This window comes from Meles meles, chromosome 18 (genome assembly GCF_922984935.1).
Source record: "Meles meles chromosome 18, mMelMel3.1 paternal haplotype, whole genome shotgun sequence".
In the NCBI taxonomy this organism is placed as follows: domain Eukaryota; kingdom Metazoa; phylum Chordata; class Mammalia; order Carnivora; family Mustelidae; genus Meles; species Meles meles.
The window spans coordinates 27,798,609-27,826,037 of record NC_060083.1 but is presented as its reverse complement, the minus strand read 5'-3'; the positions used below and the strand labels follow the sequence as shown (position 1 = coordinate 27,826,037).

Here is a 27,429-nt window from a genome sequence, read left to right as displayed (position 1 = left end):
TGCATTTTTATCAGGGCATCATTAAAAAAAAAAAAACTTAAAATATATATGTAGTTATTGGCAATATCACACAGCCACATAAAAAGAAGACCTACCTCAAAAAAAAAAAAAAAAAAAAAAAAAAAAAAAGACCTATCTCTTCATTTTGCTAAAGAGCACACTTTGTAATCCCCCCAAAGCCAGGAGCAGCCTGAAGAAAAGGCACCCTGGTGCATATGTAAAGCAAGTCCTTGGAAAGTATGGCCAGTTATTACTTATTTCCCAACAATTTATGGACTTCTTCCCATCTCCTAGCTCCCTGAAGTCTACAAAGGGCCAAAGTTTTAGGTTTATGATTCCAGATGTTTAATGACCACTTTAGTGGAACCACAATGGATCCTTTCTAAACACCAAATAGCAGGTTCAACGGAGTTCAAACCTTCCTATCAAAGCAAGGATCTCAATTTGGAATAAATCAATTCTGGAAATCCAAAGCAAAGAAGCATTTTTCAGCAAGTTAAGAGCAAACCCAAATAGAAATTGCTTTCATTGTAGTTACTAGCAAATTAAACTGCCACCTTCTCCAAAGTAAAAATGGCTCTCTCTATACAAACCATCAGTGAACACAGTTCACCGCAAAGTATGTGCCTCTCTCCATTGCCGGGCCTGGCCTATCTGTGACGACTTCAGAAACCCCAAAACCTCAGAAGTTGCTCCAAGGAAAAATTCCTTTCTCTGTGAGGAATATGTATGGTCACATACTCTGTATATATGATCAGAGCAAAGACATTTATTATTTTGCTTTCCTCTTTGGGAGGAAAGCAAAGACCCAAAAAATTTACTGCTAATTACACAACTGCTATACGAAGAGCAGGGAATAAAGGACTTTAAGCGCTTTACGCTAATTCTGCAGTTATGAAAATAATTGCTCAGTTCAAATTATTTTAACTAAATTAATTCTTTAGTGGATATTTCAACCAGAGCTACATAATAAAATAATTGTGTAATTAGCAGTACATTTTTCAGTGCTGCCAAGAGTACAGTCTCCGTCTCAGAACAAGTAACGGAAAGGAGTGGCCCTCGGTGGTATCATGTGTAGAGAAGAAATGGAAGGCGGATAAAAGGAGAAAGCAAAACAGTAGAAAACAGCGCACAAAGTCATCCTGTGTGAAAGAGGAAACAGTAAGGTAGAGGTAAATGAAGACAGTTTCCAGCCTCTTCCCTCACTTCTGTTTATTGAAGATATATCTATACCGAAATTTGTCTGTCCTACCTATGAGGAACAGACCCAGCCCCCAGAAAGCAAGGATGGACTTTATTTGAAATGTACGCCCACTTATTTAAGTTCCAAAAACTCAAGTTCGTAGGATATGCAGTTTGTTTGGGAGGAAGCTGAGTGTGTGTGTACCTTTTGCTGTTAGGAAATGAACCTTGGTCTCTCCTTTTCATCCCCATGGCTAGTCTGTTGTGTACCATGGAGCATGATTTCACATACACACACAGATGACTTGTTTAATCATCAGAAAGCCATGTTCTTGTATCCTTGTTATAGGTGAGTAAACTGAGGCTTAGTTAAGTAAGTGAACAAAAGGCAGAGGTAAAATTCGAACCCAGATCTCTTGGGCTCTGAAGTCCACTTTCTGTGACCTCATTTTCACTGGGAGGGAGAAGCATGAGGCCGAGGAAACCTGCCTTCCAGCATCTGACACAATGGCTGAGTAAAATAAAAACCAGAAAAGAGACTGGAATAAATGACTGAAGATTTGTAAATTTTGCCTGGATTTTTTTGTGTGTTCAGAAAAGTCAGAAATCGTACTGATGACCCTACCAGCTATGCGAAGGGATTGGATCTGACTGCTAAGCAATTATCTCCAGGGCCCATGACTGTGAGGAGTGAAGGGGCATCAGGCTTCATTAAAGCCAACAAGCTTGGGACTGAAAACAATGCCTCCATCTAACCTGCAACACCAACACACCCGCGATCCAACCATCAAAACACCCAAAAAGCAACAAAGGCTGTTAAAATATAAACGGACGGACACACACGAAACAAACCGTACAAACAACATGCTCCACAACAAATCACAGCAGCCCCAAACCACCCTCCTGAAAGGCAGGTTGATGCACCTGGCAACAGTCTGACACGCATTTGTTCTGAAATCCCTTCCTCTTGGAGACAGAGCGAAAGCATAGCCAAGAGTAGCAGGGGAGAGTGTATCCCCAAGGGTTTAGGCTAGACATCAGTCTAGGGAATTTTAAAGCTATGCATATGCTGACTCTCAATTCTCAGGCCATGAGAAAGGCAACTGAGAATGGAAAATACTGATAGGTTTGTCAGTGGAGAGGCGGGGGCTTGGCACTTCCTAAGCACTAGGAGCAAAGCATATCTGCATATGATCACACAGCCTTTCCAGTGTGTTCTCAGCATCCAGGCGCCCACCCTGCCTAGGGCCTTCATTGTTACACAACATGGATAAACTGTGGCAGCCACATGTACCGAACAAGGGAGCAGGCTGGTAGGGTGTTTCCACAGTGCCCCATACTCTGGAAACAGGCTTGGGGCGAGATTATCCGTTAGAAGCTGAAGGCAAACATTAGACGTATACAAGCTGCATATATATAACGTGTCCCATCAGTTCATTATGGCCGGCTGACACAGTATTTCGACAACCAAGTAATCAGAGACTTTAAAATAGACTTTCATTCCAGTTAAAGTTTTCAATAAATGTTTTTTTTATTGTTATTTATAACCTGTCCCAGGAAAAAATAATACGTGTAACATGAAAAGCCAACTGAGAGTGACCCTGTAGCACCAACAGTGAAGCAGCTTAATATCACTGGGATTTGCATCCTATCAAGCTATTCATGCTGAGGCTGGGACCCTGGTGCTAATTTCTAGTAAATTTCACGCTTGATGTCTCCCTGTTGTGGGTCATTGCCGGTTCGTCTAAATAAACTGCTTCCAAATGGCTCTTCCATCTAAATATTCAGCCAGTTTTTATAATTTAATTTTGCATTATGCTGAATAGCCTTCCGGCCAGATAGAACTCATTGGGAAAAAAGCACCAATACCATCTTGACATACTTTTATTTATTTATTTATATTTTTACTGCTCGAATTAGACCTCCTAGGCTGACTAGTAAAGAGTTTTTTTTTTCCCTCCACTAATGTCAATTTTCAGCATAGCAAGAGCTGTCTCTAATCTTTTCCTACTCATTACACACAATTTTGGAGTCATTTTACCCACAGTGCAGTCGGCTCCTGGCTGTGTGTTTGTGTGCACTGAGGGATGGCATAATTGTTTATTTTCCCTCCCTGCATAATCCCCAGCCAGTATTGAAACCAAAACTGCAAACATCTCCCCAAGGGATATGGAATGACTCTCAGCTTAGGTCCCTTTACATGAGATAATATGTAGAAAACATCCTGACCTGTATGTAAATGTGAAAGGCGATGTTCTTCCCCCTCCTCCGTTCACACTGATCTCTATCTTCCCCAAAGCTTATTTATCTTAAGTGATGTGTGAACGGATGCAGCAGCAACAAAATTCAGGAGGCAGAACTGGCCCTGTATCGGGCCAGTAACTCATTTTTGACCAGGGGCCGGGGAGAAGGGGATGGGGGAAATTATTGTTTAATGGGTACAGATTTTATGTCAGGGATGATGAAAAGGTTTGGGGTATATTTAGTGCTGACAGTTACGTAATGCTGTGAATATATTTAATGCCACTGAATTATACACTTACAGATGGTTAAAGTGATAAATATTATGTGTATTTTGCTGCAGTAAAATAAATAAATAAATAAATAAATAAACAAACAACTCCTATCTTAACTCTTAACATTTCTTGTCACAATAGCCAAGGACAACTTCAAAGCAGAGGGCATGTAGGTGGCTAATAACTTCCTCAGGAACCTAGCTATACAGTCTATTCTAGAGATGTTCTAGTAGAGCTGGCTTGGTCCTTGGCTCTAAACTCTGCCAACTGTTACAGAAAGCCAGACAGATCTGCGTTCCTCTCCCAGCTCTGTCATTTTTTAGCTAAATGATCTTGGAAAATTTACTTAACCTAAGTCTCAATGTATGTAAAATGCCGATAAATAATATAGCCTACACCTTAGAAGGGCTTGTTGTGATGATTATGTACGATAATGCATGTAAAATGGTTAGCAGGAACTCTGGTGAAAGGAGCTCAACAAATCTTAATTGTTGTTGTTATTCTTACATGGCTAGCAGCCAATCTGGGCCTGAGCCAGAACATGCAGCAGAGTTGAAGTCTTCCTACAAGCAGCAAACTTCTGAACTCTAGACTCCTTAGGACAAAAGAGCCAGGTTGGATTACTCCTAAGTAATGTCAGGAAGAGTGAAAGCTCAACAGCCCCTGGGAAGAGAGGTAACTAAGGAGAACTGGCATTGCCTTCTCTAAGTCTTAATGTAAATCTTTTGTTGTTGTTGTTTGTTTGTATTTTTAAGATTTTATTTATTTGAGAAAGAGAGAGAAAGCGGGCACCCACGCACAAGTTGGGGGGAGGGGCAGAGAGAGAGGGAGAAGCAGACTCCCTGCTGAGCGGGAAGCCCCATGTGGGGCTCGATCCCAGGCAGACCAGGCAGAGCGGAAGGCAGTGGCTTAACCGACTGAGCCACCCAGGGGCCCCGCCTTAATGTAAATCTTACAGCTAAGAAATCTGGGATCAACTGAAATTCGATGTTAAACAAATCTCACATATATGAATGAAAGGGCTTTCACGTGCCTCCTCCGGGAAAACAAAAAACAAAAAAACAAAAAAAAAACCCTTCAGTATAATATCATACTCTTTGAACACTGTAGTATTTTGTTCAAAACCCTGTTCTTGACTCCTTGAGGCAATGTCTGTCTCTGACTCAGTTTTTTTTCCTCAGAAGTAGCTAGCAGAGTTCCTTGCACATAGGAACTCAATAAAAATGTGCGGGATTGACTTGCTTAACCTATACTTTCAACATCGCACAGCATTTTCACTGATTTATTCTCTTTGTCATAAAATAATCCACCTGAGAGTCTATAAAAGTATATAAACATTAATTTGCATGTACAGTCCAAGTCTCCCTCAAGAAAAGTGCAAAATGTGGTAGTTCTCCAGCAAATATGGGCAAAGGGGAACTTTGCAGCTTCAAAAAAGAAAAGAAAAACCACCTTAGTCTTCTGTATTTTGCCAGGGAAGCCTGGCCGTCCAGGGTTTTCCTGAGCCAGATTAAGGGAAAGTTACTGGCACAAGGCTCTAATCTTTCTTCACACACAGCTGATAATCTATAAAAGGATAACTGTCTCAGGCTTCTCCCCTCGGAGGGAGAGGTGCTCTTGCCCCAAGCTATTTCTGGGTTCACTGTTTCACATTTTATACATCCTTATCTCTAACCACTCTACCCCAACATTGCCAACTCCTCCCTTCTTCCATTCCCCTAACTCATTATATTACTTCAGAACCCTGAGTTCTCCCCCAATGAACAAAGCTGACATTGACCAGTGTATTCATCCCCTGCTGGTAGGTAGTCTCTGGTCTCTGCATGGTCATGAAGCTCTGGCCATTGGAGAGAGAGCTTTGCTGCTGTAAGAGGGAGAACAGGTTTTTTGGCTCTCCTGAACCATCCACAGTGGCTCTGCACAGGGAGGATTCTCAGTAAATGGTGACACTAGCTCCCTACATCACTAAGCAATTCCTGTGGCACAGATCAGAGCCTGTATGACGATAGTTTAATATGCTGGAGCCACAGGCCCAGGGCTGTTGCTGGATAATAATAATAAAATACACCACAAATTACCACAAAGAACAGCTTCTCAGACAGAATTTGTTCGTTTTCTTCTGGTGAAAGCTAATTTCAGTATCTACCTCGGTCACGATAGAGCCATGGAGCATTAGCATCAACAAAGAATATGCCGAGAAAAGAGGGACAGAGACTAGCACAATCACAGTTCCGCAGGACCATCAGAAGTCTGTCGTTCACCTGTGAAAGCTAAATCCGCAACAGCAGCCCATCTAGATCACACCAGTAGACTGTTCTGAAATTCTGCACCGAACTGAAAAGCATGCAGTATTTTCCCCACTCAAGTTGCAACTCAGAAGATTTATTTCAGAGAAAGTATAATCCCCAAAAAGCCTAGCATGACGGGCTATAAGGATACCCATTGGTTCTGCCCAGTATAAACCCTCCCTCCCCGTCTGTAAAGTTCTGGGGAAACAGTTCTGCCCCTCCAGCCCAGAGCCAGGCCAGTCACCTTTCATTCCACCAGAGAAGCCTCTCCAGTTGGCAAAGACCATCAGAGGCAGCCCTTCACGGTTGAAGTCCTTGATAGCCTGATAGGTCTTAAACGCAGAGTCTGGGAACCAAACCTGGCCAGCCTGCTGGATTATCTATTGGGGAAAGTCAAAAAGGAAGACACAATCAACAACAGAGTTTGGGGGGGAATTTCTGCAAGGCGAACAAGGGTTTTCTTGTTTACTTTAAAAACTCAGCCAAACCAAACAACCAACCAAAAACTGCTGTTGTTCATCAAGAGGATCATCTTCGAATTCAAAAAGAAGAAAGGATCCTGGATCTCTGACTTTGTTGAATATTCCTTTTTAGTCCTGATTACACCACCACTCCTCAGTCAGAAGGAGGAAACGTTACTGCTTCTAATGGAAGAATGCAGTCTTGGGAATCCTCATTGTAGACTTCCTGAAGGCAACTTGAAGTCACTCAACTACACTAGTCCTCAGAACAAGCTAACTGTACACAGTCTCTAGTCCTCGCTCTTCTGTGCTTAGTACAAGCTTTCTCTGGACTATGGTTGGTCAACAGACACCTGATGTGACATTGCTGAGTAACCTCTTTCCTGGTCTCTCCCACCCTCATCTTCTGGCCCCGTCAGGAAAAATATAATCTACTCTTTTAAAACAAAGATGAGTGGTGGTGTTCACATTTGCCATTAAGGCAGACTTCTTAATTCTAGAATAGCTCATCCATGTGTGTGTTCAGAGAATCTGGGACCAAAGAGCCCTCAGCTGCCTTCCAGAAGACTACCTCCCCAAGGAACCCAGACTGTTCTCTAGCATCAACAAGACCACTATAAAGGCCTAAGTAATTTTTCAGTTAGAATTTAGCTTGTAGTCCATTTAGAGTCATCTTAAAAGTGAGCACACAATGGTGTGCAATGCCCCCACGACATCCACAGGCTGTGCAGAAGGGAAAGCCAGCTCCGAGCACAGGAGCACAGGGTACTCGAGGTTACTAACCTTGGCTTCAGAATCCAGGTTTGCAGGATCGGCGGGGATACTTAGTTCCACTGTTCGGGTTTCTACGGCAACTACTCCCACAGGTATTCCTCCTAGCCTACAAAAAATGAGCCAAAGAAGAACTCAATGCATGTAAATAGTACAGTTGGTCATTTCTTTTCCAGCCCTGTATCAAAAGATTGGGGTGTGTGGGGGGGGACTGGAAACTGCAAATACAGGGAACGAGGAAATCTGACTCTTCTAGGGGCAGAAGACTTCTCAGAATCACTCCTGTCCTCCACCACAAAATCAATTCAAACCAAGAGTTGTGCCAGGGGAGCCTCAGCAGTTAGACCCAACAGTCTAGATGTGTGTGTGCGCACACATATGCATGTACGCACACACCTTTTTCAAGGATGCCAAATGACATTTCTCAGCTCACTCTGGAGCATCTCTTTGGTGAAGACAGAGGGAAAAGGTCTGAGAGGTGGGAGGTGCCTGAAATTACACTGGGCAATACAATGAATCCCATATACCCAATACCCATCTTCAATAATCAACTCCTGGCCAGTCTTGTTTCATCTTCATTTCTAACTACTTTCCCCTCCGTGAGTCCCATGTTATTTTGAAGGAAATATTAAGTGTATAATTTTGTCTATAAATATTTCAGCATCTGAAAGATAAAGACCACTATACTATTATCACAATAGTAGTTTTATTTTAATAAAAAGCCCAGAGTATTTTTGGGGGGGATGTGTAGGTGTGTTATGGAGATGATGAAAAATACGTGCCAAGGGTACAGAGGTGGTTAAATAAGCCCTCAACTTTCTCTTTCCCTGGAAAAGAGCAGTAGCACAGGGATAACTTGCAGTCATTACTCTTGGTGAAATAGGTGATCTGTATTGAAAGTATGCATTTAATTGCCAACATATGTTAATTTAAAAAACTCTTCAGGAGCTCAAAGCCTCTGCTGCACAGAAGCTGCACGATCCCCTCTCAGTTTGGTCCTCAAAAAGATTTCCTGGTAAAAATCAGGAAGAAAGGGAGGGAGGGTGGAAGTGGGGGAGGGGTGGCAGTAGCTGCAGGTACAGGGTGAGTCCTTACTCTGGAAAATGTGATTCACTCTTCACTTTCTCAGCTGCATTCCTTAGGGCCGAGGCTGGGATGGGTTATAGTCTCTCATTCCCCCAGCATCTCCATAACAAACTTTTCCATGAAGGATGGTCTTTGGTTGTCACATTGGCTACTGGAAATGTATTCTTGTCATCGCAAGAGGCCTGACAGGGGCCTGAGTGGGGACCACCCACCCCCTTGTCACTTGCCTGCACTGAATCAGAATCAAAAGCCCTCTAGACAACCAGACAACGAGCAGGAGGTACACAGGAGGGTTTAGAAATATTTCTGTTCACAATGATTAACAATCCAACTGGAAACTTGTAATTGCAAAAGCCACCCTAAATCGGTAACTTATAACTTATATATTAGGGCCCATGTGACCTAATAAAGAACATCTTTATCCGAGTATTACAGTTATTTATTGAACTTGAAAACAGCTCAGAACAACTTCTGTTTTCTATTATACTTCATATAAATTTTATCAGGCTAGCACATGAAGATGCTACATCTTGTTTTATAGTGTGTCCCTGGACAAGGTGCCATGGAATAATAAAAGACAATTTACAGCCAATAGCACACATATTCCAAACATACATACCAAAGATGAGTTTTGGCAGCACTTACAGTAACAATCCCAGAAGAATACATTTATATTTATTTCTCGAAATGCCATTGCTTTTGAAAGAAGCTAGCTCCATTTGTGTTTTATATACTTGTGAGCATGTGTATGTGTTTGAAGTAAGCAGCCCAGAACTCATCAGATGGAAAGAAAGGAAGAAGTCAGAGTGAGTGTTGCAATGAACAATGGCAGAGCTAACTAAAGCCAAGCTTGACTGATCTTGCTCACAGAACAATCCCTTTTCTTCCAGTCATAAGTGTAAAGCATTATTCTCTTGTTTCCCGTGGGAGGATCTTAAAGACCTTAACAAAGGTTTCGCTTTCGGAGGCTTAAAATCTGTCACGTTTTTAACAGACAGGAAGACTGAAGCAGCATAGGTAACAGACAAATTTTCAAAAAAGTTGGTCTGAGTGTGATGTCAGGGCCCCCCATAACAAACCGATAGATCCTGGGTAGGAGGGCTCTCTCCCTAGTGCACCGCCACCCCCCACTCCCAGTAGGAATTTTACGAGGCACAAAGAAAGTTCTCCTGGGCCCCAGAAGCCTGTGGTGAGGGTAGAAGACCTGAGATGCGAGAGAAAACGGGAGCTAGCCCCTGTGAGTTTCGGTCTGGGCTGACTCCAGGCCTGACTCTTATTCAGAGTCACAGTGGAAGATCCTGTCTGTTGGATTTGCCATCTGATGGCTCCTTGTCATTGGCAGCATGAGACACGCTGACCTGCTGTACTGAGAGAACCACAAAGCCTAGAATTATTTTCAAGGCTAGAATCTAAATCTCAACCCAATGTGGCATGTTTGAGAATCTTGAGCAGGTGCCACTTTTCACCAAGATAAGGAAAACTGATTGCCCCCGAGAGGAAGGTAAGCTCCAGATGTGGGTCCCTAGGGCAGCATGTCTCTGCAGTGCAGAACGAGATTAAGATCAGCCTTGGCAGGTGCTCGTTACAGCGAGTGCTACAGATTATTTCGTGCAGAGCTGGCTGTTGAGTGAAGCACTTCTTAGAGTGGGTATTAAAATTTAATAGAAACTTCAATTTCCCATTTGAAAAATATAGGTAGCCCGGCAAATCTATTCCAGTTTATTTTACTCATTTCTGTTTCAGGTAGACTTTTTTCTTTGCAATTCAGATCTGATGATAAGCCAGTATCGTGTGCATTTGCTATACTTAAATAATCTTGATGCCAGGAAGGAACTTCTTCTAGGTTACATAGATCTTTGAGTTACCTGGCAAGGTAGATGAGTTTGATTCATTTGTCACCTTCCTTGGAAAGAAAATGGTCTTTGGGGAAGGGGAAGGTCACTAGTGGGCTATGGCTATTGTATTTGGGCTCTACAGCCCTCGAAGAGGTTTTCTTTCAGTGTTGTAAAAAGGAAATGTCAAAACCAGACTTCGGATCAAACGCATCGCTGAAGTGACACAGTAAATGACTACTGGGAACCAGTGCTCCAGTTACGCGGTCTCGGGCGTGATTATAATCAATATTCTTAGAAGTTTAGACAAAGAGAATGTTATTGGTTAAAAACAAAAACAAAAAAAAAGACAACCACCACCACCACCAAAAAAACCCAAAAAACAAAAAAAAACTACCTGCCCCCACCAAATCTCTATAGTCATGGCCTGTTCCTTTCTTGTTTTTAGTTGGGAGGAAGAAGAGCTTCCAAAACAGAAGAGTTCTTACCTGGCTCTGCCAACCACCACAGTCTGGGCCCAGGGTTGCATGATCTCTGAGAAAGATCCATAGTCAAAAAATCCACTCAACCACTGACCTTTCTGGGCTACAGAAGAGAAAGAAAGAGAACAAAGAGAGAATAAAGACCATCAATCTATTGAAAATGCACTGGAACTGGCAAATCTGAGGTTGGATGTGGGGGATTGTTTTGGGGAGTTTGTTGTTGTTTTTAACCATATTATAATAGATGCAGGCGTTAGGCAGCTGAACGCTCATCTGCCTTCAGACATCATCTCCTATTTCATTTGCTAGTCTGCACAAAAGGAATCATTTATCAGCAAAAGCATCATTTATTGTTAAACGATGGGGTTCAGCTAGCAGAGAGTTTGCATGTTTTTAAATAAATAACTTTGCTTTTTTCAAAACACTACAAACATTTGTCAAAAGGCAGCCAAGTCATTAAAGTGTTTTCAAAATGTCTATTTCTATTTTAAAACTTAGCTTACAATTTTGTTTGATTCCACTGACTTTTTTTAATGGAAAGCTGAAGACAGCCAATGATAACTATTAACGATCAGATAAGGACCCAAATTTGCAGAAAAGAAAAGGGACTTGGCTTCTCTGCTAGAAAAGCAGAAAGATACATCCACTTTACTTACAGCTGAAAAAGTATAATCTTTCTATAAGAAAGGGCCATGCCCATATACTCTTGACACATAGCAAAAATATAATGGTTAAGATGCACAAACCTAATGTCATTAACCTCCCCTGAACACAGAATTTCCTTCATTGGCAAGACACGTAACTTTCGACATCTTAGGTTAAGAAAAAAACTTTTGTTCCACAGGTATCTGTGTTTGACCAAGGCCCCATAAAAGCTTCTGCAAATAACTGTTTCCTAGCTTGCCCCTCAGCTCACGGTTCCTCAGTGATCCTTCTAATTTGAACATGGCCCTCCGGCCCCTAAAAACCCAAGTCCAAAACCAATTAAAAGTGGAGATCCGAGAAAGCTAACCTCTGCTGACTTAAACAGGATGGAGAGTGTTTTATCAAGACTAAATTTGTAATTACTGTGTTCTACATTCCTTGCCTCTATGGCCCCAGTGTAAAATGTGATCATCCATTTCAAAATTATCTCTCTATCGTGAGCCCAAAGCTGATCGTTTAGATTCTGGTCTCGTGTTGGGCGTCAGTTTGAAGAATATCACAGCACTATCTCCTCTAATAAATGACTTTAACTTTTCACCTAGAAGATATCTGCTTTAACTTATCACAGGGAATCATCTGCTTTCTTTAACGCTTCCACTAAATTAAAATCTGAAGTCACTCGATTTGGGAGCGAATGTTAGCTGCAGAGACAGCAGGATGAATTGCTAGGGAGTCGATGAAAAAATATTATCCAAAAAACAGAAAACTTAGTTTATCACAAATTTCATTTTATGCTGCGGATCTCATTAATAATGGCCGGGATAATGCCCACCTACATACACACACATCTGTTCACCCCATGAAAGAGGGATCACATTCTGATGAAGGTTCTAAATCAAACTTCCAAGTGGATCAGGATACTGAAATCTTAACCTCATATGCTTGGGTCATTTTATGATTCTTACTTCAATAACAATGATTTGGAACAACAGAATTCATTACAATGGAAAGACTTTCTTTTTTAAAAACTCCTCCGGCTTGGGGCACCTGGGTGGCTCAGTGGGTTAAGCCTCTGCCTTCGGCTCAGGTCATGATCTCAGGGTCCTGGGATGGAGCCCTGCATCGGGTTCTCTGCTTGGCAGGGAGCCTGCTTCTCCCTCTCTCTCTGCCTGCCTCTCTTCTTACTTGTGATCTCTCTCTCTCTGTCAAATAAATAAATAAAATCTTTTTTAAAAAATTAGAAAATTAAAAAAAAAACAAACACCCTCCTGCCTTGTGTGTCAATTGGGGGAGGGGACTCACTGGTGGGCCATGGCTTGTGTAGGTAGATTTCATCCCCCAACCTCCAAAGAGCAGGTTGTGTTCAGTTCAGATGTAGAACTCAGAAGCCAGCTAAGATACACCTCCAACCCCCTACCATGATTCCCAGGAGAAGACTCACAGAGTCTTGTTCTGAATTCTCCTAGAAAAGTCCTGGATTTTAAGGCTGACAGGTATCTTATGATCATAGTTCTTATTGTAATCATGGCATACAAATGAGAGATAGGGATTATGGTGATTTTTCTGGGTAGAAAAACTAGTTTTATTAAGAGCAACAAGAAAAGGTATCAAAGACAACAGGTAAAATTTTAAATTAAAATTCCTCTGGTGATTTTTCTGTACTATCTGTAGTTGTGCTATAGATTAAGTCCCAATTCCTAAGTAATAGCTGTGTGACCTTGTACAAATCATTTAACTTCTCTGAGCTTGTAAAGTGGTAATCTCTTTTTATCTCTGAGAAGTAGTAAGCTCAATAGGACAATGTATATGGAAGTGCTTTGCAGTCCCACCTAGCTCAGAGTGGGTACCACAAAGTTTGAGTCCTCCTTATGCAGACTTCTTTTTTCTTTCAACAAAATCAGTGACTCTTGGGATGCCTGGGTGCCTCAGGATTAAGCATCTGCCTTTGGCTCAGGTCACGATCCCAGGGCCCTGGGATTCAGTCCCATATCGGACTCAGAGCCTGCTTCCCCCTCTGTCTGCCGCTCCCCGTTGCTTGTGCTCACTCACTCTCTCACTCTTGCTCTCTCTGACAAATAAATAAAATCTTAAAAAAAAAAAAAAATCACAGTGACTCTTAAATTTAGTGAATTATCTTCTGCACTCACTTTCTTTGATATAGTTGCAATAAACATGCGAAAAAGAACAAACACCCTCTCAAAAACCCTGAAAAAAATAGATTCAAAATTTGGCAGGGGGATCTGGAGCTTCACAAAAGAACCATCTGATAAGTAAGGTTTGTTACATCAGCCTAATAGACCGACAAACAAGAATGTATATTCACCTTACCTGGAGCCCCTACTTTTTTCTGTTGTGTTTTTGTTTTAAAGATAGGTAAAATCAGCCATAAGACAGATTGATATATTAGATGAACATGGGGGAGGGTTTTTTCTTACTCGATTTATAAAATTAAGAGTTCTGGACAATCTCTTAATGACTAATGATCTTATAAGGTAACCTTACATTAATAACTAAAGCAAGTACCAGTACTTTTACCAATATCATAAGAAAAGAAGGGTACATGCAGGGTGGATGCTTGGAAATAGCTTGCTGAGAAGAGTGTAGACACGTTCCACACTGTATGGTCAAATATCTTTTCTAAAACTGATCTGATTAATCTCTGTTTACAGAGACCAGCCGGTCAAAGATTCTAGGCGTTTACTGCTTAGATTTAACTGTTTTAAAGTCGTTGAACCCATTAAGTAATAAGTGCTTTAAAAACAGAATTAACAGAAGAAATATATTAGTGACTGCCCTGCGTGTGCCTCAGTGACTGACTTATACATCTAATTTCATTTGTTTCTCATTTGTTCTTGAAGGATTTTCCACCTTGATCTTCAGAGAGCTGTTTTAAAGATAGGTCTCCCGTACTTGTCACGTACTATCGTGCAGGAATTGGTTAGTGATTACTAACAGTCTGAGGGCCAGGGTACTAATGGAGCCTCCAATATATACCTACTTGGGTGAGGTCGGCCTGCTAGCATCCATCGAGGATCATATGGGGCCTTCGTGGGAACAAACTCGATGATTCTATCTATAGGATCCTTGGAGTTCAAGAGAGGAACTGAACTGCGCACATTCTAAAAGGTGGTTGGGAGGAAAGAGCACAGCAATTAGTGAACAGCAGGCCCAAGGTCCCGACTTAGCCATGACCGTTACAAAGACAGTAGGGACCAGATACAGAATCATACCCGTCTGCCCCAGCCAACCCCTGAGAACATGGACAGGTCTCAAGTCTCACATAGGAGCCTGGCAAAAAAAACCCCGGTATATTCTTGCTTCTTGATTTCCATGTACCCACACTTTATGGGAAGCTTCCTGGGGGATGGATGGCTATTACGAAGAAAAAAAACCCACAGTGATCTGAGCCCAGATGGACCATGAAGGCTTCTGACTGGGGAAAACATTAGAAAGGGACCTAACTAATGAAATCCAAAGGCAATTTAAAGCTAGAAGCCCAAAGATGGCTGCAATAAAGAGAGAAACCGGTAACTTCCAGAGGAGTATTTCATAAAACAGTTTCACCACCATAAAGAAGAGACCCCAAACACAGAGGCTGTGTGAGCTGTAGTGGGAAGGCCGGGTTCTGGGGGCTCTGTCTGCTGGATAGGAATGGCTCACCTTGGGCATGTAAGACAGCCAGTGCAGGACAGTGAAAACCCCTTCAAAGTCATCACAAACGATGTTGTGGGTCACCCCATTGTTGTGCATAATCTGGATGCCCCCAAGCTGGTTATTGGAGGTGTATACTTCCCGCCCAAGGACCTGGAGAGACAAGCAGGAGAAAAGACATCTGTCTTGACAGAAATAAAGGCAAAGTCTATTTTGTGATTCTCACTAAAATGGGTTCTTTACTCCACGAGACAGATTCCATCCAGCCTCTGTGTGTTGTTCGGAGGCACTGTCTGGACCTTTGTTTTAAAAAGAAAGCTGAGAAAATTAAAAAGGCTTTTTTTTTTTTTTTAACATAATACTGTTGCAATTTAAAAACCAGCAAACCTCTCCCTCTCTCTCCTAGCTTCCACAGACAGGTGTTAGCATACTTCAAGTCAGCTAGAACTGTGGTGGAGGGCAGAGGCTGTGACCCGGAAGGGTGGGCTACCCCCACATATGCAGGCCGGCAAACTGCTGCACATATACACAGAGAGGAAACATGCCTGTCTTCTGACAATCTTTAGCGACAAGTCTCACTTAAATGCTGTGAGGTTTGGGTCCCTAATATTTTTAAAGGATTACTTCCCCCCTTACATTTGATTTTTAAAGCTGGTACCCACACACAAGTCCTAAGGCTGGCAAAATCCTGAAGCAACTCATCCATACATGAACCCTGGAGTCTAAAGTCGTCTTTGTGTGCTGGGTGGAGCGCAGTGATTTATACCCAAGCCTGCCTCTCCTCTGTCCTTCTCTCCCAAGGTTCCAGGAAATACAGAGGGCCTCCATCCCGGGTGTATCCCTGGAGTTTAACCCATGTGAGGCTGAAAGGCACGTGCAACTGGAAACCACAAAGTTTCCTTTAAAGAAGGAGAAAAAAAATAGGAAGAAAAAATATTCGTGGACTTAGAAATTGCAGGGTTTCTTTTTCCCTAGAAGACTGGTTAATAATTTCTTTTACGGAGGGAGGTTTTCTGACCCAGCAATGGAAGCCGGGCAGCCTGATCACTGACTATTGCAAACTGCTGAGTGTGTAGTAATTGCCAGTCATCTGGGGTAGCCCTGGAGAGCTCAAAGCAGTTGTGGAGCGCTTACTGTGTTTTACCTTTTCTCTTTCCTCTCCCCTCCTCCTTCAGAAAATAACCACAACACAAATTTGCTTCCTTGGTAGCTTTTATTCATTTTCAGTCTCTGGGAAGAATCTAATAAAGGGAAGGCCAGGAAACTCTACCTGTATATTCCCATCTTGCCCCTTCCTGATAGGAGCTTTGAGATGGTCCCCCCATGCCAGGTCAGCCCCGACATCAAGTGCCTGCAAAGGATGAGGAAGTTGGTGACCAAAGTCATCACCTCAGTGTGACCCAGCTGGCCTCTGTTCCTCTTAACTTCAGCAAGGCAGGGAGGAAGAGACTCTTCGGAAAGGAATATGGAGAGCAAAACTGTTCTCCCTGATGAGGAAGTGCAGAGAACCAGTCTTCGCAGACAACCCTAAGCTGAGTGACATGCCGGCAACTCCTCTGAAGGAGCCCCAGGAATAGGGGAGACCGAATGTGACCACTGGGCTCCCCCTCCTCCTCCCAGTCTGTCTTTAATCTCAGCCCAGGCACTGTGGCTCCTTTCTCATTCTCCTGCTGTCTCTTTCCATTTGCCCTCTCTCTGACTGATACACTGATCTCTCGGTCACTCGGCTTTCTGCTCCACTGAGTCCATATTACTAATAACACCTCCGCCACGGCCAGTTTACCTCATGAAGGCAGGAGCACATCATTACAAAATAAACTCATAACTTTGACATTCTAGCAAATACATGCCGTTTGTTATTTTGATGGCTTTAGTCTTTCTAACAGGCAGAGGGCATTACATACCTGTTTCATTTATATCTTTAAATGTGTGCACACATGTATAGTCGCACATGCATCAGGAAACAAAACAGAACAAGAAAGCAACCCAAAACAAATGCCCAAAGCAGTCAGTTGATGGGGGGACCCTGGTGGAAGCAAAAACCCTGTCACTCAGGGAGGCCATGCTCTGATCTGGCTCTGGTTTTATGGACGTCATAAACCCGATGGCCCACAACTGGTCCTTCTGGGACAGAATGCCTCTCTGCCAGAAGTCATTCAGTGTGATCAGCAGTATTTTTAATTATTAAAATAAGACTGGAAAGGGGGAAAAGAAATAAAAAGGAGACACTGCACTGACCCTGAATATCTGATGTTCACAATCTGTGTCAGGAGCCAGGAACTCCTTGCCGCCTAGGAGAGAGCTGGGGCCGCTTCCTACTCAGGAAGATGGTTTTCTTTCGTTGGAAACACTATTTCTAGTACTTGATTAATGTCCACTTGCTTAGAAACTCACACCCTTCCAAAATGAGTGATGGACGGAAGAAGGACCAATCTTGGCAAAGGGACCAAAGTAGACCAAGAGCTGCTTGGCTGTTCAAATACATCTTCCTCATACATCTTTGTCCCTCATTTCGAAAGGCAAGAGCATCCAGGACTGGCACTGCCCTCGGAGGCTCTGCCACTTGCCCATTCCACTCCATACTCCTATAAATTAACGGGAGACAAATTTGGAGGAAGCAAGGGTTTAATCACCTAGGACATCTTCCCCTTATAAGCAAAACTCAGCTTCTGACATGTGGGCATTGTTCTGAAAAGGCAGTGTTTGTACACTGGATTCAGAAAGAAACCTCACCAGGGCTTACCACGACCAAGGACACTATTTCTGAACTAAAGAAATATTTGTCATGTGAGAAAATTCATTTACTTCGGAAATTAAAGGGAAAAATTATAGGCTAGACTAATAGAGTCTCCAAATGGCTCTCTGTGACTGGCCTTATCTTAGGAGCTAGGGGCGGGGAGGGAAGGACACGCAAAAATGAAACCTGCTTCAGTAATCACAAACAAATGCTAACAATCATAGCTACTTTACAGTCGGTGAAGAGAAAGCAGGAGCCTCCAGTTCATCTTCAGTGACTGTATGTCTGGAGCACGCACCGGGAGAATGAGGGTGCACACAATAGCTCCTGATTTACAGGGGTCGTTGCTGACTCAAGTGGTTTTAATGATTTTAGAATACTTCACCACAAAAGCTCCAACCAAAGAAGCAGAATCTGGGCGAGGACCAAATCCATTCTGCCTAACTCTGAAATGATCACGCCGGAGCAGTTATGCAAACCCCGATCGGCATCTAGGAAGGCAAACAGAAGAGCCCACAGAGGCAGGACCACTGTTTTATTCTTCAGTATTGCCCTACCAACCTTTCACAGAAAAGTGGGGGGTAAACGAACCTCACTGACTTAGTATTTTCATGAAGGAGGTGAGCTTTGTTCGTCGATTTTTCGGCCGAGACATATACATAGCTATACAAATCCAGTTGCTGGCCATTTCCCGCTTTCTCAAATTACTTGTCTCACATTTTCTACTGCTTGATGCAAACTTTTTAATTTATCTTCCCATCAAGCATCAGTAACCATATTTAAACACAGGAGCCACTCCAAGAGGGGTGGCTCCCGAGGCCCCACTTTGTTGCTCCCCAGGTTTAGGTGGAGAAGCAGAACCATAAAAGATTAGGAGGCGGCAGCCCCTCAAGGTCGTCCGCTAGAGAGTGCCCACATGCACAGAACTGAGCAAGGGCTGACTCGGAGGGGAAAGAGGATCTTCATCCACTCGATATAAACGTAAGCCTCATCCAGCTCTCCATTCATTGCGGCGGGCAGACCTGAGAATTAAGGGCCCCACATAAAAGCCAGCGATTAGCAGAGACACAGTTGTTAAAAGTTCCACCGAAGATGCAACACGGCCTCTAGAAATTTCGAGATACATAAGAAGTACAAATGAACGCAGTCATACATACATGCTAAGGCCGCTGCTGCTGTTGCTGCTTATCTAGAGACACCGCAGACAGCTCAGGTTTACCACAGCTGACAGGCAATGAAAACAGGCTAATATACCGCCTGCTCTCTCCCTTAAATCCCTTTTTGGAGATCAAGATAAACACGTTCTTCCTTTCCCCAGTGCTCCAGACGTTTGACTGAAGTGGCAGAGCATTGTGAGGTTTTGTGCAAATGAAGTCACTGTGTAACACTGAATGAGTATAGTATTTACTTGTCAGGATATCTGTCAGCACAGGCATGGAGATTTCCAAGTTTCATAGATGCAACTTAGCTCAATTTTTTAAGAAAAACTGCCTTTGTCCTGATAGACACATTAGGTTGGGGGCCTTTAGACTTACAGGCAAGTATTTGCAATCGTGTGCTGAAGATATGAAAAATAATGATGCATATCGGTGGAATAAAAAATGAAATCTACTGCTGCTTTTCCCCCTTTAGCCAATCTTTCCCCCTTTAAACAGTTCTCGGGTCAGGGCAAGCTTCTATTTAAAGAAGCAGGAAGTATAAAATTCCTCTTGCATCTAAGAATTTGGGCTACACAAACTGAGTCCTTGCTGCAATTCTCCCTCTCATTAGGGTATTTCCATCCTCAAGAGGATGTAAGGCGGGGTTTTGTACGTTTCCCGGGCAATTATCATTACTGAACTTAGTTCATGATTCTAGATACTAAAGTCATTGTGGGCTCTGTCAGGTTATGGATAAAGGTTTGGCTAAGGCAGAAAGAGAGACAGAGAAAAGAATAAGTGGAAGCAGGAAAAAATTGGTAAAATAGGGACAAAAGAAAGGAGGAAGAGTGAGAGAGGAAAAGGGAGGTGGGAGAAAAGAGGAAGGGAAAGAAAAAAATGCAATAGCTCATCTACTCATGCTGCTAACACCCTCCTCCCTGACCTGAGAGGACTACATTTTTAAAAGCTGACAAGTAATTCAATCTCCAATTAACAATTTTAAGTGGTGCAGCACATATTACTGTGCAAACGTTTCTCCAGGAATATATCCAAGGGTGAATGGAATTAAATCTCTAGGGAGACAGAACTGGAGCCTATGCAACCAAGAACGTTTGGGGGTTCCCAAAACACAGCCTCTTGATACGCAGACTCAGGGTTACAACTCCCTCTCCCCTCTTCATTGCCACTTGTCACTGGCAAACTGGAGTGCTGGTTGGCAGCTGGTAGTCTAGGGTTGGGGGTAGAGAAAGGGCACAGTGAACTACTGCTGGCACAGGACAGGAAAGCCTCCAACCTGAGCCCAAACTGGATTCAAGACCATTCACTGCAAGACCAAAACGCACTCCACACACAGCAGTATTATGAAGTGATTGGGTCTGCTGATGGGTAAAGTGGGAGTAAAGAAAGGGACAGGGCAACCAGTGATGGGAGAAGATATACCAAGGGGAGACGGAGATACAGGCCACTGGAAGACCTCTGCTTACTGAGGAGTGGGGCAAACAGAGTCATGAGTTAGACGCAGAAGGGTCACAAGGATTTGAAGGTGGACTGTGTGAGGAACAGAAATGCATTTTTAATGTAATGGGGGTAGAGAAGAGCCACATGACTATTTGCCTGTCAAACGTATGAGAAAAGGCATAGGCTTCCAGAGTGAAAACTGATTGCCAAAGAGAAATCCCTTCTCTCAGGGATCCAACAACTGTTCATTGATCTACAGACTTGAATGTATTGAAAATAAATTGCTTCCAAATATGGAAATTTTTATTAAAAAATCTAGTTTATTGAGGTATAACTTACATACAGAAAAAATCATTCTTAGGTATAGAATTTTATGAATTTAGACAAATATATACACTCATATAATCACCATCAAGATTACCCCAAAAGCTTCCCTCTAGGAGGCGGGATCAAGATGGCAGGACAGGAAGATTATGAATTCACATCCTCCCACGAACAAACCAGAACAACGACTACATATAGAAAAACTATCCTGAAAATGAACTGAAGACTAACAGAAGAGATTTTATACAACTAAGAATATAAAGAAAAAGCCACATCAAGATGAGTGGGCAGGGCAGTATTAGGTCTAGTCAGGACTCACACCCCTGGCATGGTGACCTACAGTGGGAGGGGTACTGCAACTACAGAGGCCCTCCCTGAGGAATAAGGGGTCCAGGTCCCACACCAGGCTCCTCAGTTCAGGGGACCTGCAGCTGTAAGCAGAGCTCCTATAACATCTGGCTTTGAAATCCAGGAGGGCTTATGTCCAGGAGGGCAGCAGGAAACAGACTGTACATGAAGGGCTCACATAATTTTACTCCCTCCAAATCCCAGTGTAGAGGCAGTAGTTTGAAAAGCATTGGGGTTACAATGTGAAGGAGATTCACGGACTAATTTTAGGGCATGTGCTAGAGGGGCAGAGATCTGTTGGAATATTCTCAGGGGAAGGAAGCATCAGCAGACACCAATTTCTTCATCCCCTCTTCTACCTAGTTGGTCCGGTAGTGGTGAGAGACAGTTCTAACATTCTCCATCTCCTGTGCTAGCACTACTCATCACACTCCAGCATTCCCCTGTGGACTCCTCATCCCCCCCAATACCAGAGCAAAACCCTGAGGGGCCAGCCTCACACACTAGCAAGTCTGCACTAACTGTGCTCAGCCCCAACAGGAAGGTGCATGTAGCCCACAGGGGACACCCCAGGGGGGGTTACTTGGATTGAATGAACAGGGTGGTTTTGTGCGATTGGCTCCAAAGGATAGTCTCTACATAAAGACACTTTTTCAAGATGAGGAGATAAAAGTGATTTACCTAATACATAAAAACAAACAGAGAGTTAAGCAAAATGAGGAGACAAGAGAACACATTCCAAATTAAAGAGTCAGATGAAAATCTCAGGAAATGAACTAAATGAAATGGAGATAAGCAATCTACCAGATAAAGAGTTCAATGTAATGATCATAAAGATGCTCACTAAACTCAAGAAAATGGAAGAACACAATAAGAAAGAGAGAGAAAATATAAAAAAGAACAAATCAGAAGAATACAATAACTGAAATGAAAAATACACTAGAGAGAATCAATAGCAGATTAGATAATGCAGAAGAGTGGATCAGCAATGTGGAAGATAAGAGTAGTGGAACCCACACAACGAGAACAGCAAAAAGAAAAAAAGAATGAAAAAATGAGGATAGTTCAGGGACTTCTAGGACAACAGCAAGCATACTAACATTTGCACTGTAGGGGTCCCAGAAGGAATAGAGAAAAGGAAAGGAACAGAACACCTATTTGAAGAAAGAATGGATGAAAATTTCCCTAACCTGGGGAAGGAAGCAGACATCCAAGTCCAGGAAACACAGTCCCAAATAAAATGAACCCACAGAGATCCACACCAAGACATAATACTATACTATACATCACTATATTGATTATAATACACTATAATCAAAGTGTCAGCAGTTAAAGAGGGACTCTTAAGGGAAGTAAGAGAAAAATTTATTATGTACAAGGAGACCCCCATATGGCCATGAGCTGATTTTTAAAATTTTTTTATTTTTATTTTTAAAATTAACATATAATGTATTATTTGCCCCAGGGGTACAGGTCTGTGAATCATCAGACTTACACATTTCACAGCACTCACCATAGCACATACCCTCCCCACTGTTCATAACCCAGCCACCCTATCCCTACCACCACCACCCCCCCCCAGCAACCCTCAGTTTGTTTCATGAGATTGAGTCTCTTATGGTTTGTCTCCCTCCCGATCCCATCTTGTTTCATTTTTTCCTTCCTTACCTCCCACAACCCCCTTCCTTGCCTCTTAAATTCCTCCTATCGGAGAGATCATATGATAATTGTCTTTCTCTAATTGACTTATTTTGCTCAGCATAATACCCTCTAATTCCATTCATGCATGAGCTAATTTTTTAGCATAAACTTTACAGACCAGAATGGAGTGGCATGATATATTCAAAGTGCTGAAAGGGAAGAACTTACAACCAAGAACAGGTCACCCAGCAAGGTTATCACTCAGAATAGAAGAGATAAGGGGTTTCCCAGAAAGCAAGAGCTAAAGGAGTTCATCATCACCAAACCAGCCTTAACATGAAATATTAAAGGGACTTTAAATGGAAAAGAAAAGGCCATCATTAGAAATAGGAAAATTATTAAAATGATTATGAAGGAAAATATCTAACTGGTAAAGGTAGTGGATCTACCTAATACTCTATATACCTAATAATCTATCTAATACTACATAATTAGTATGAAGGTTAAAAGACAAAAGTAATAAAAATCATCTAGACCTACAATAGAGGTCAAAAGATACACAAAATAAGATATATGGGGCGCCTGGGTGGCTCAGTGGGTTAAAACCTCTGCCTTCAGCTCGGGTCATGATCCTGGGATCCTGGGATCGGGCCCTGCGTCGGGCTCTCTGCTCTGTGGGGAGCCTGCTTCCTCCTCTCTCTCTGCCTGCCTCTCTGCCTACTTGTGATCTCTGTCAAATAAATAAAATCTTTAAAAAAAAAGATACACAAAATAGTAAGATATAAAAGATGACATCAAAAACATAAAATGTGGGTTGGGGGATGAAAATGCAGTGCTTTTAGAATGCACTTGAAATTAAGTGACCATCAACTTAAAATAGCCTTATATACAAAGGATGTCATATATGAACTGCACGGTAACCCCAAACCAAATATCAATAGTAGATACACAGAAGATAAAGGGAAAGGGATGCCAACATAACATTAAAGAAGTCACCAAATCATAAAGCAAGAGAGCAAGAGAAGAGAGTAACAGAGATGATCTACAAAAATATCCAGAAAACAATCAACAAAATGGCAATAAGTACATATCTATCAATAATTACTTTAAGCATAAATGGACTAAATGCACCAATCAAAAGACTGGATGAATGGATTAAAAAAAAAAAAAGACCACTTATATGCTGCCTCCAAGAGACTCACTTCAGATCTAAAGATACACACAGACTGAAAGTGAAGGGATGGAAAAAGATATCCCACACAAATGGAAATATGTGGTAGCCATACTTATACCAGACAAGCTAGACTTTAAAACAAATACTGTAACAAGTCACAAAGAAGGGCATTACATAATGGTAAAGGGATCAATACAACAAGAGGATATAGCAATTTCAAGTATCTACACACACAAAATAAGGGCACCTAAATATATAAACAAATATTAACCAATATAAAGGGAGAAAGTGACAGTAATACAATAATAGCAGGGGACTTTAATACCTCACTTATATCAATGGATAGATCACCCAGACAGAAAAATCAACAAAGAAACAGTAGTTTTGAATGACACATTACACCAGATGGACCTAAGAGATGTGTGTGTGTGTTTGTATGTGTATAATATTCCATTCAAAACCAGCAGAATACATATTCATTTCAAATGCACATGGAACAGCCTCCAAGACAGATCATATGTGAGGCCACAAAACAATAAATATTTAAGAAGACTGAAATCATATCGAGCATTTTCTGACTACAATGGTACATACTTGAAATCAATTACAAGAAGAAAACTGGAAAAAAATACAAACATGTGGAGGATAAACAACAAACTCACTACTAAATAACCAATGGGTCACTAAAGAAATCAAAGAGGAAATTTAAAAAAATACCTCAAGACGAATGAAAATGGAAACACAACATTCCAAAATCTACAGGATATGGCAAAAACAGTTCTAAGAGGGGTAAGTTCATAGCAATGTAGGCCTACTCCAGTAAACAACAACAACAAAATTCACATAAACAACCTAACCTTAAACCTAATAAACTAGAAAAAGGACAAACAAAGCCCATGGTTAGTGGAAAGAAGTAAATAAAAAAGATCAGAGTGGAAATAAAATGAAACAGACTACAAAGACAACAGAAATGATCAATGAAACTAAAAGCTGATTCTTAGAAATGAAAACAAAGTTGATAAACCTTTAGCCAGACTCATAAGAAAAAAGAGAGGCCCAAATAAATAAAATCAGAAATGAAAGAGAAGTTACAACCAATACAACAGAAATATAAAGGATCATAACAGACTACAATGAATAATTATTATATGCCAACAAATGAGACAACCTAGAAAAAATGAATAAATTCCTAGAAACATACAATTTTCCAAGACTAAATCAGGAATAAAAAAATCAGATTTTTATTTATTAATTAAATTAAATTATTAATTAATTATAAATTTTATTTATTAAAGTCAGTAACCAAAAAAAACTCCCCAAAAACAAAAGTCCAGGACCAGATGGCTTCACAGGTGAATTCTACTAAATATTTAAAAAACAGTTAAGGGGTGCCTGGGTGGCTCAGTGGGTTAAAGCCTCTGCCTTCGGCTCAGGTCATGATCCCGGGATCCTGGGATCGAGCCCCACATCGGGCTCTCTGCTCCGCAGGGAGCCTGCTTCCTCCTCTCTCTCTGCCTGCCTCTCTGCCTAGTTGTGATTTCTCTCTGTCAAATAAATAAAATATTAAAAAAAATAAAAAAATAAAGAAGAGTTAATACCTATCCTTCTCAAACTATTCCAAAAAATTGAAAAGATTACTCCTGAACTCATTCTATGAGGCCAGCATTACCCTGATAACAAAACCACAAAGCACCACACACACACACACACACACACACACACACACACACACAGACACTTACAGGCTAATATCCCTGATGAACATAAATGCAAAAACTCTCAAAAAAAAAAAAAAAAGGATTAGCAAACTGAATTCAACAATACATTAAAAGGATACATTAAAAGGATAATACACCATAATCATGTGGGATTTATTCCAGTGATGCAAGGATGGTTCAATATCTGCAAATGAATCAGTGTAATACTCCACATTAAAAAAAAGGAAGTATAAAAATCATATGGTCATCTCAATAAATACAGAAAAGCATTTAGTAAAAATCAATACCCATTTATAAAAAACTCTCAACAAAATGGGTATAGAGAGAACAAACCTCAACATAAGAAAAGGCATAGATGACAAAACCACACCTAACATCATACTCAACAGTGAAAAGCTGAAAGTGTAATACATCTGAGATTCATTTATGCGGATATAGGTGTCAGAAGTTCCTTTCACTATGATGTAGTATTCCATTTTATGGAAGTACCACAATTTGTTTATTTGGTGGACATTAAGGTAAGTGGGTCATCTCTGGTTTGGGGATATTATGAATAAAGCTGCTACTGACATTTTTGGACAGGTTTTGGTGTGGATGTATATTTCATTTCTCCCAGGAAGAGAATTGCTAGGTTGTATACAAAAATTTAATTTTATCTTTTTTTAAAATGGTGCTAAACTTTTTTTTTTAAGATTTTATTTATTTATTTATTTATTTTTTTTTTTAAGATTTTATTTATTTGACAGAAAGAGATCACAAGTAGGCAGAGAGGCAGGCAGAGAAAGAGAGAGGAATGGAAACAGGCTCCTTGCTGGGCAGAGAGCCCGATATGGGGCTCGATCCCAGGACCCTGGGATCATGACCTGAGCCGAAGGCAGAGGCTTAACCCACTGAGCCACCCAGGTGCCCCTAAACTTTTTTTTTTTTAATTGAAATACAATTAATATACAATGTTATACCAGCTTCAAGTATACAATATAATGGTTCAGCAATTTCCTGTATTACTCAGGGCTCATCTAGATCAGTGTACTTTTTCTTTTAACCCTTTTTGCCTATTTCACCCACCACCCCCATCAAACTCCCCTCTACAAACCACCATTTTGTTCTCTGTAATAAGAGTCTGGTTTTTTGTCTTTTTTCCTTTGTTCCTTTGTTTTGTTTTTAGATTCCATATATGAGTGAAATCATATGGTATTTGTCTTTCTCTGACTGGCTTATTTCACTTAGCATTGTATCTTCTACATCTATCCATGTTGTTTCAAATAGCAAGATCTCATTCTTGTTTACATTTTTTCAAAGTGGCTGTTTCATTTCACATTCCCAACAATATGTACAAGAGTTCCAGTTTTCCTGCATTCTCACAAATACTTAATATTGTCAATTAAAATTTTCCTTTATTAAATACATATTTTTCCTTTATTTTAGTGGTGCCTAATTGTGGTTTTAAATTTACATTTCCCTAATGATAAGCAACCTTTCATGTGCTCATTTACCATCCTCCTATCTTTTTTGCTGAAATGTCTGTTCAAATTTCTTTAGAAAATTAAATTAAACCCATTTTAAAAATTTTTAAATCCTTTTATTTTTTTATAAACTTATAATGTATTTTTAGCCCCAGGGGTACAGGTTTACACACTCCAGGTTTACACACTTCATAGCACTCACCATAGCACATACCCTCCCCAATGTCCACAATCATTTTTTAATTTTTAAAAGATTTATTTATTTTAGAAAGAGTGAGCAAGCGTTGGGATGCGGGGGGCAGAGGGAGAGAGAGAATCTCGAGCAGACTCCTCACTGAGCGTGGAGCCCAACATAGGGCTCCATCCCACAACTCTGAGATTATGACCTGAGCCCAAATCAAGAACCAGATGCTTAACTGATGGAGCCACCCAGGTCCCCCAAATTAAAGCATTTTTAAATGACTGTTGTTTTCTTATAATTGAGTTGTGAAGATTCTTCACATATTCTCAATA

The 27,429-nt window shown here is 41.3% G+C and overlaps 1 protein-coding gene across 6 annotated transcripts in view; it reads right to left on the bottom strand.

The window, feature by feature from the left end:
* ACACA (acetyl-CoA carboxylase alpha) overlaps positions 1-27,429 on the bottom strand; it is a 290,224-nt gene that overhangs the window by 26,870 nt on the left and 235,925 nt on the right. For all 6 annotated transcript variants that reach the window (XM_045985474.1, XM_045985475.1, XM_045985479.1 and 3 more), the window contains 5 exons: positions 14,924-15,067; positions 14,262-14,382; positions 10,625-10,721; positions 7,231-7,327; positions 6,231-6,366 (listed from right to left, as the gene is read on the bottom strand). In XM_045985474.1, coding sequence (XP_045841430.1) covers positions 6,231-6,366; positions 7,231-7,327; positions 10,625-10,721; positions 14,262-14,382; positions 14,924-15,067 — 595 coding nt within the window. The remainder of the gene's footprint in view (positions 1-6,230; positions 6,367-7,230; positions 7,328-10,624; positions 10,722-14,261; positions 14,383-14,923; positions 15,068-27,429) is intronic.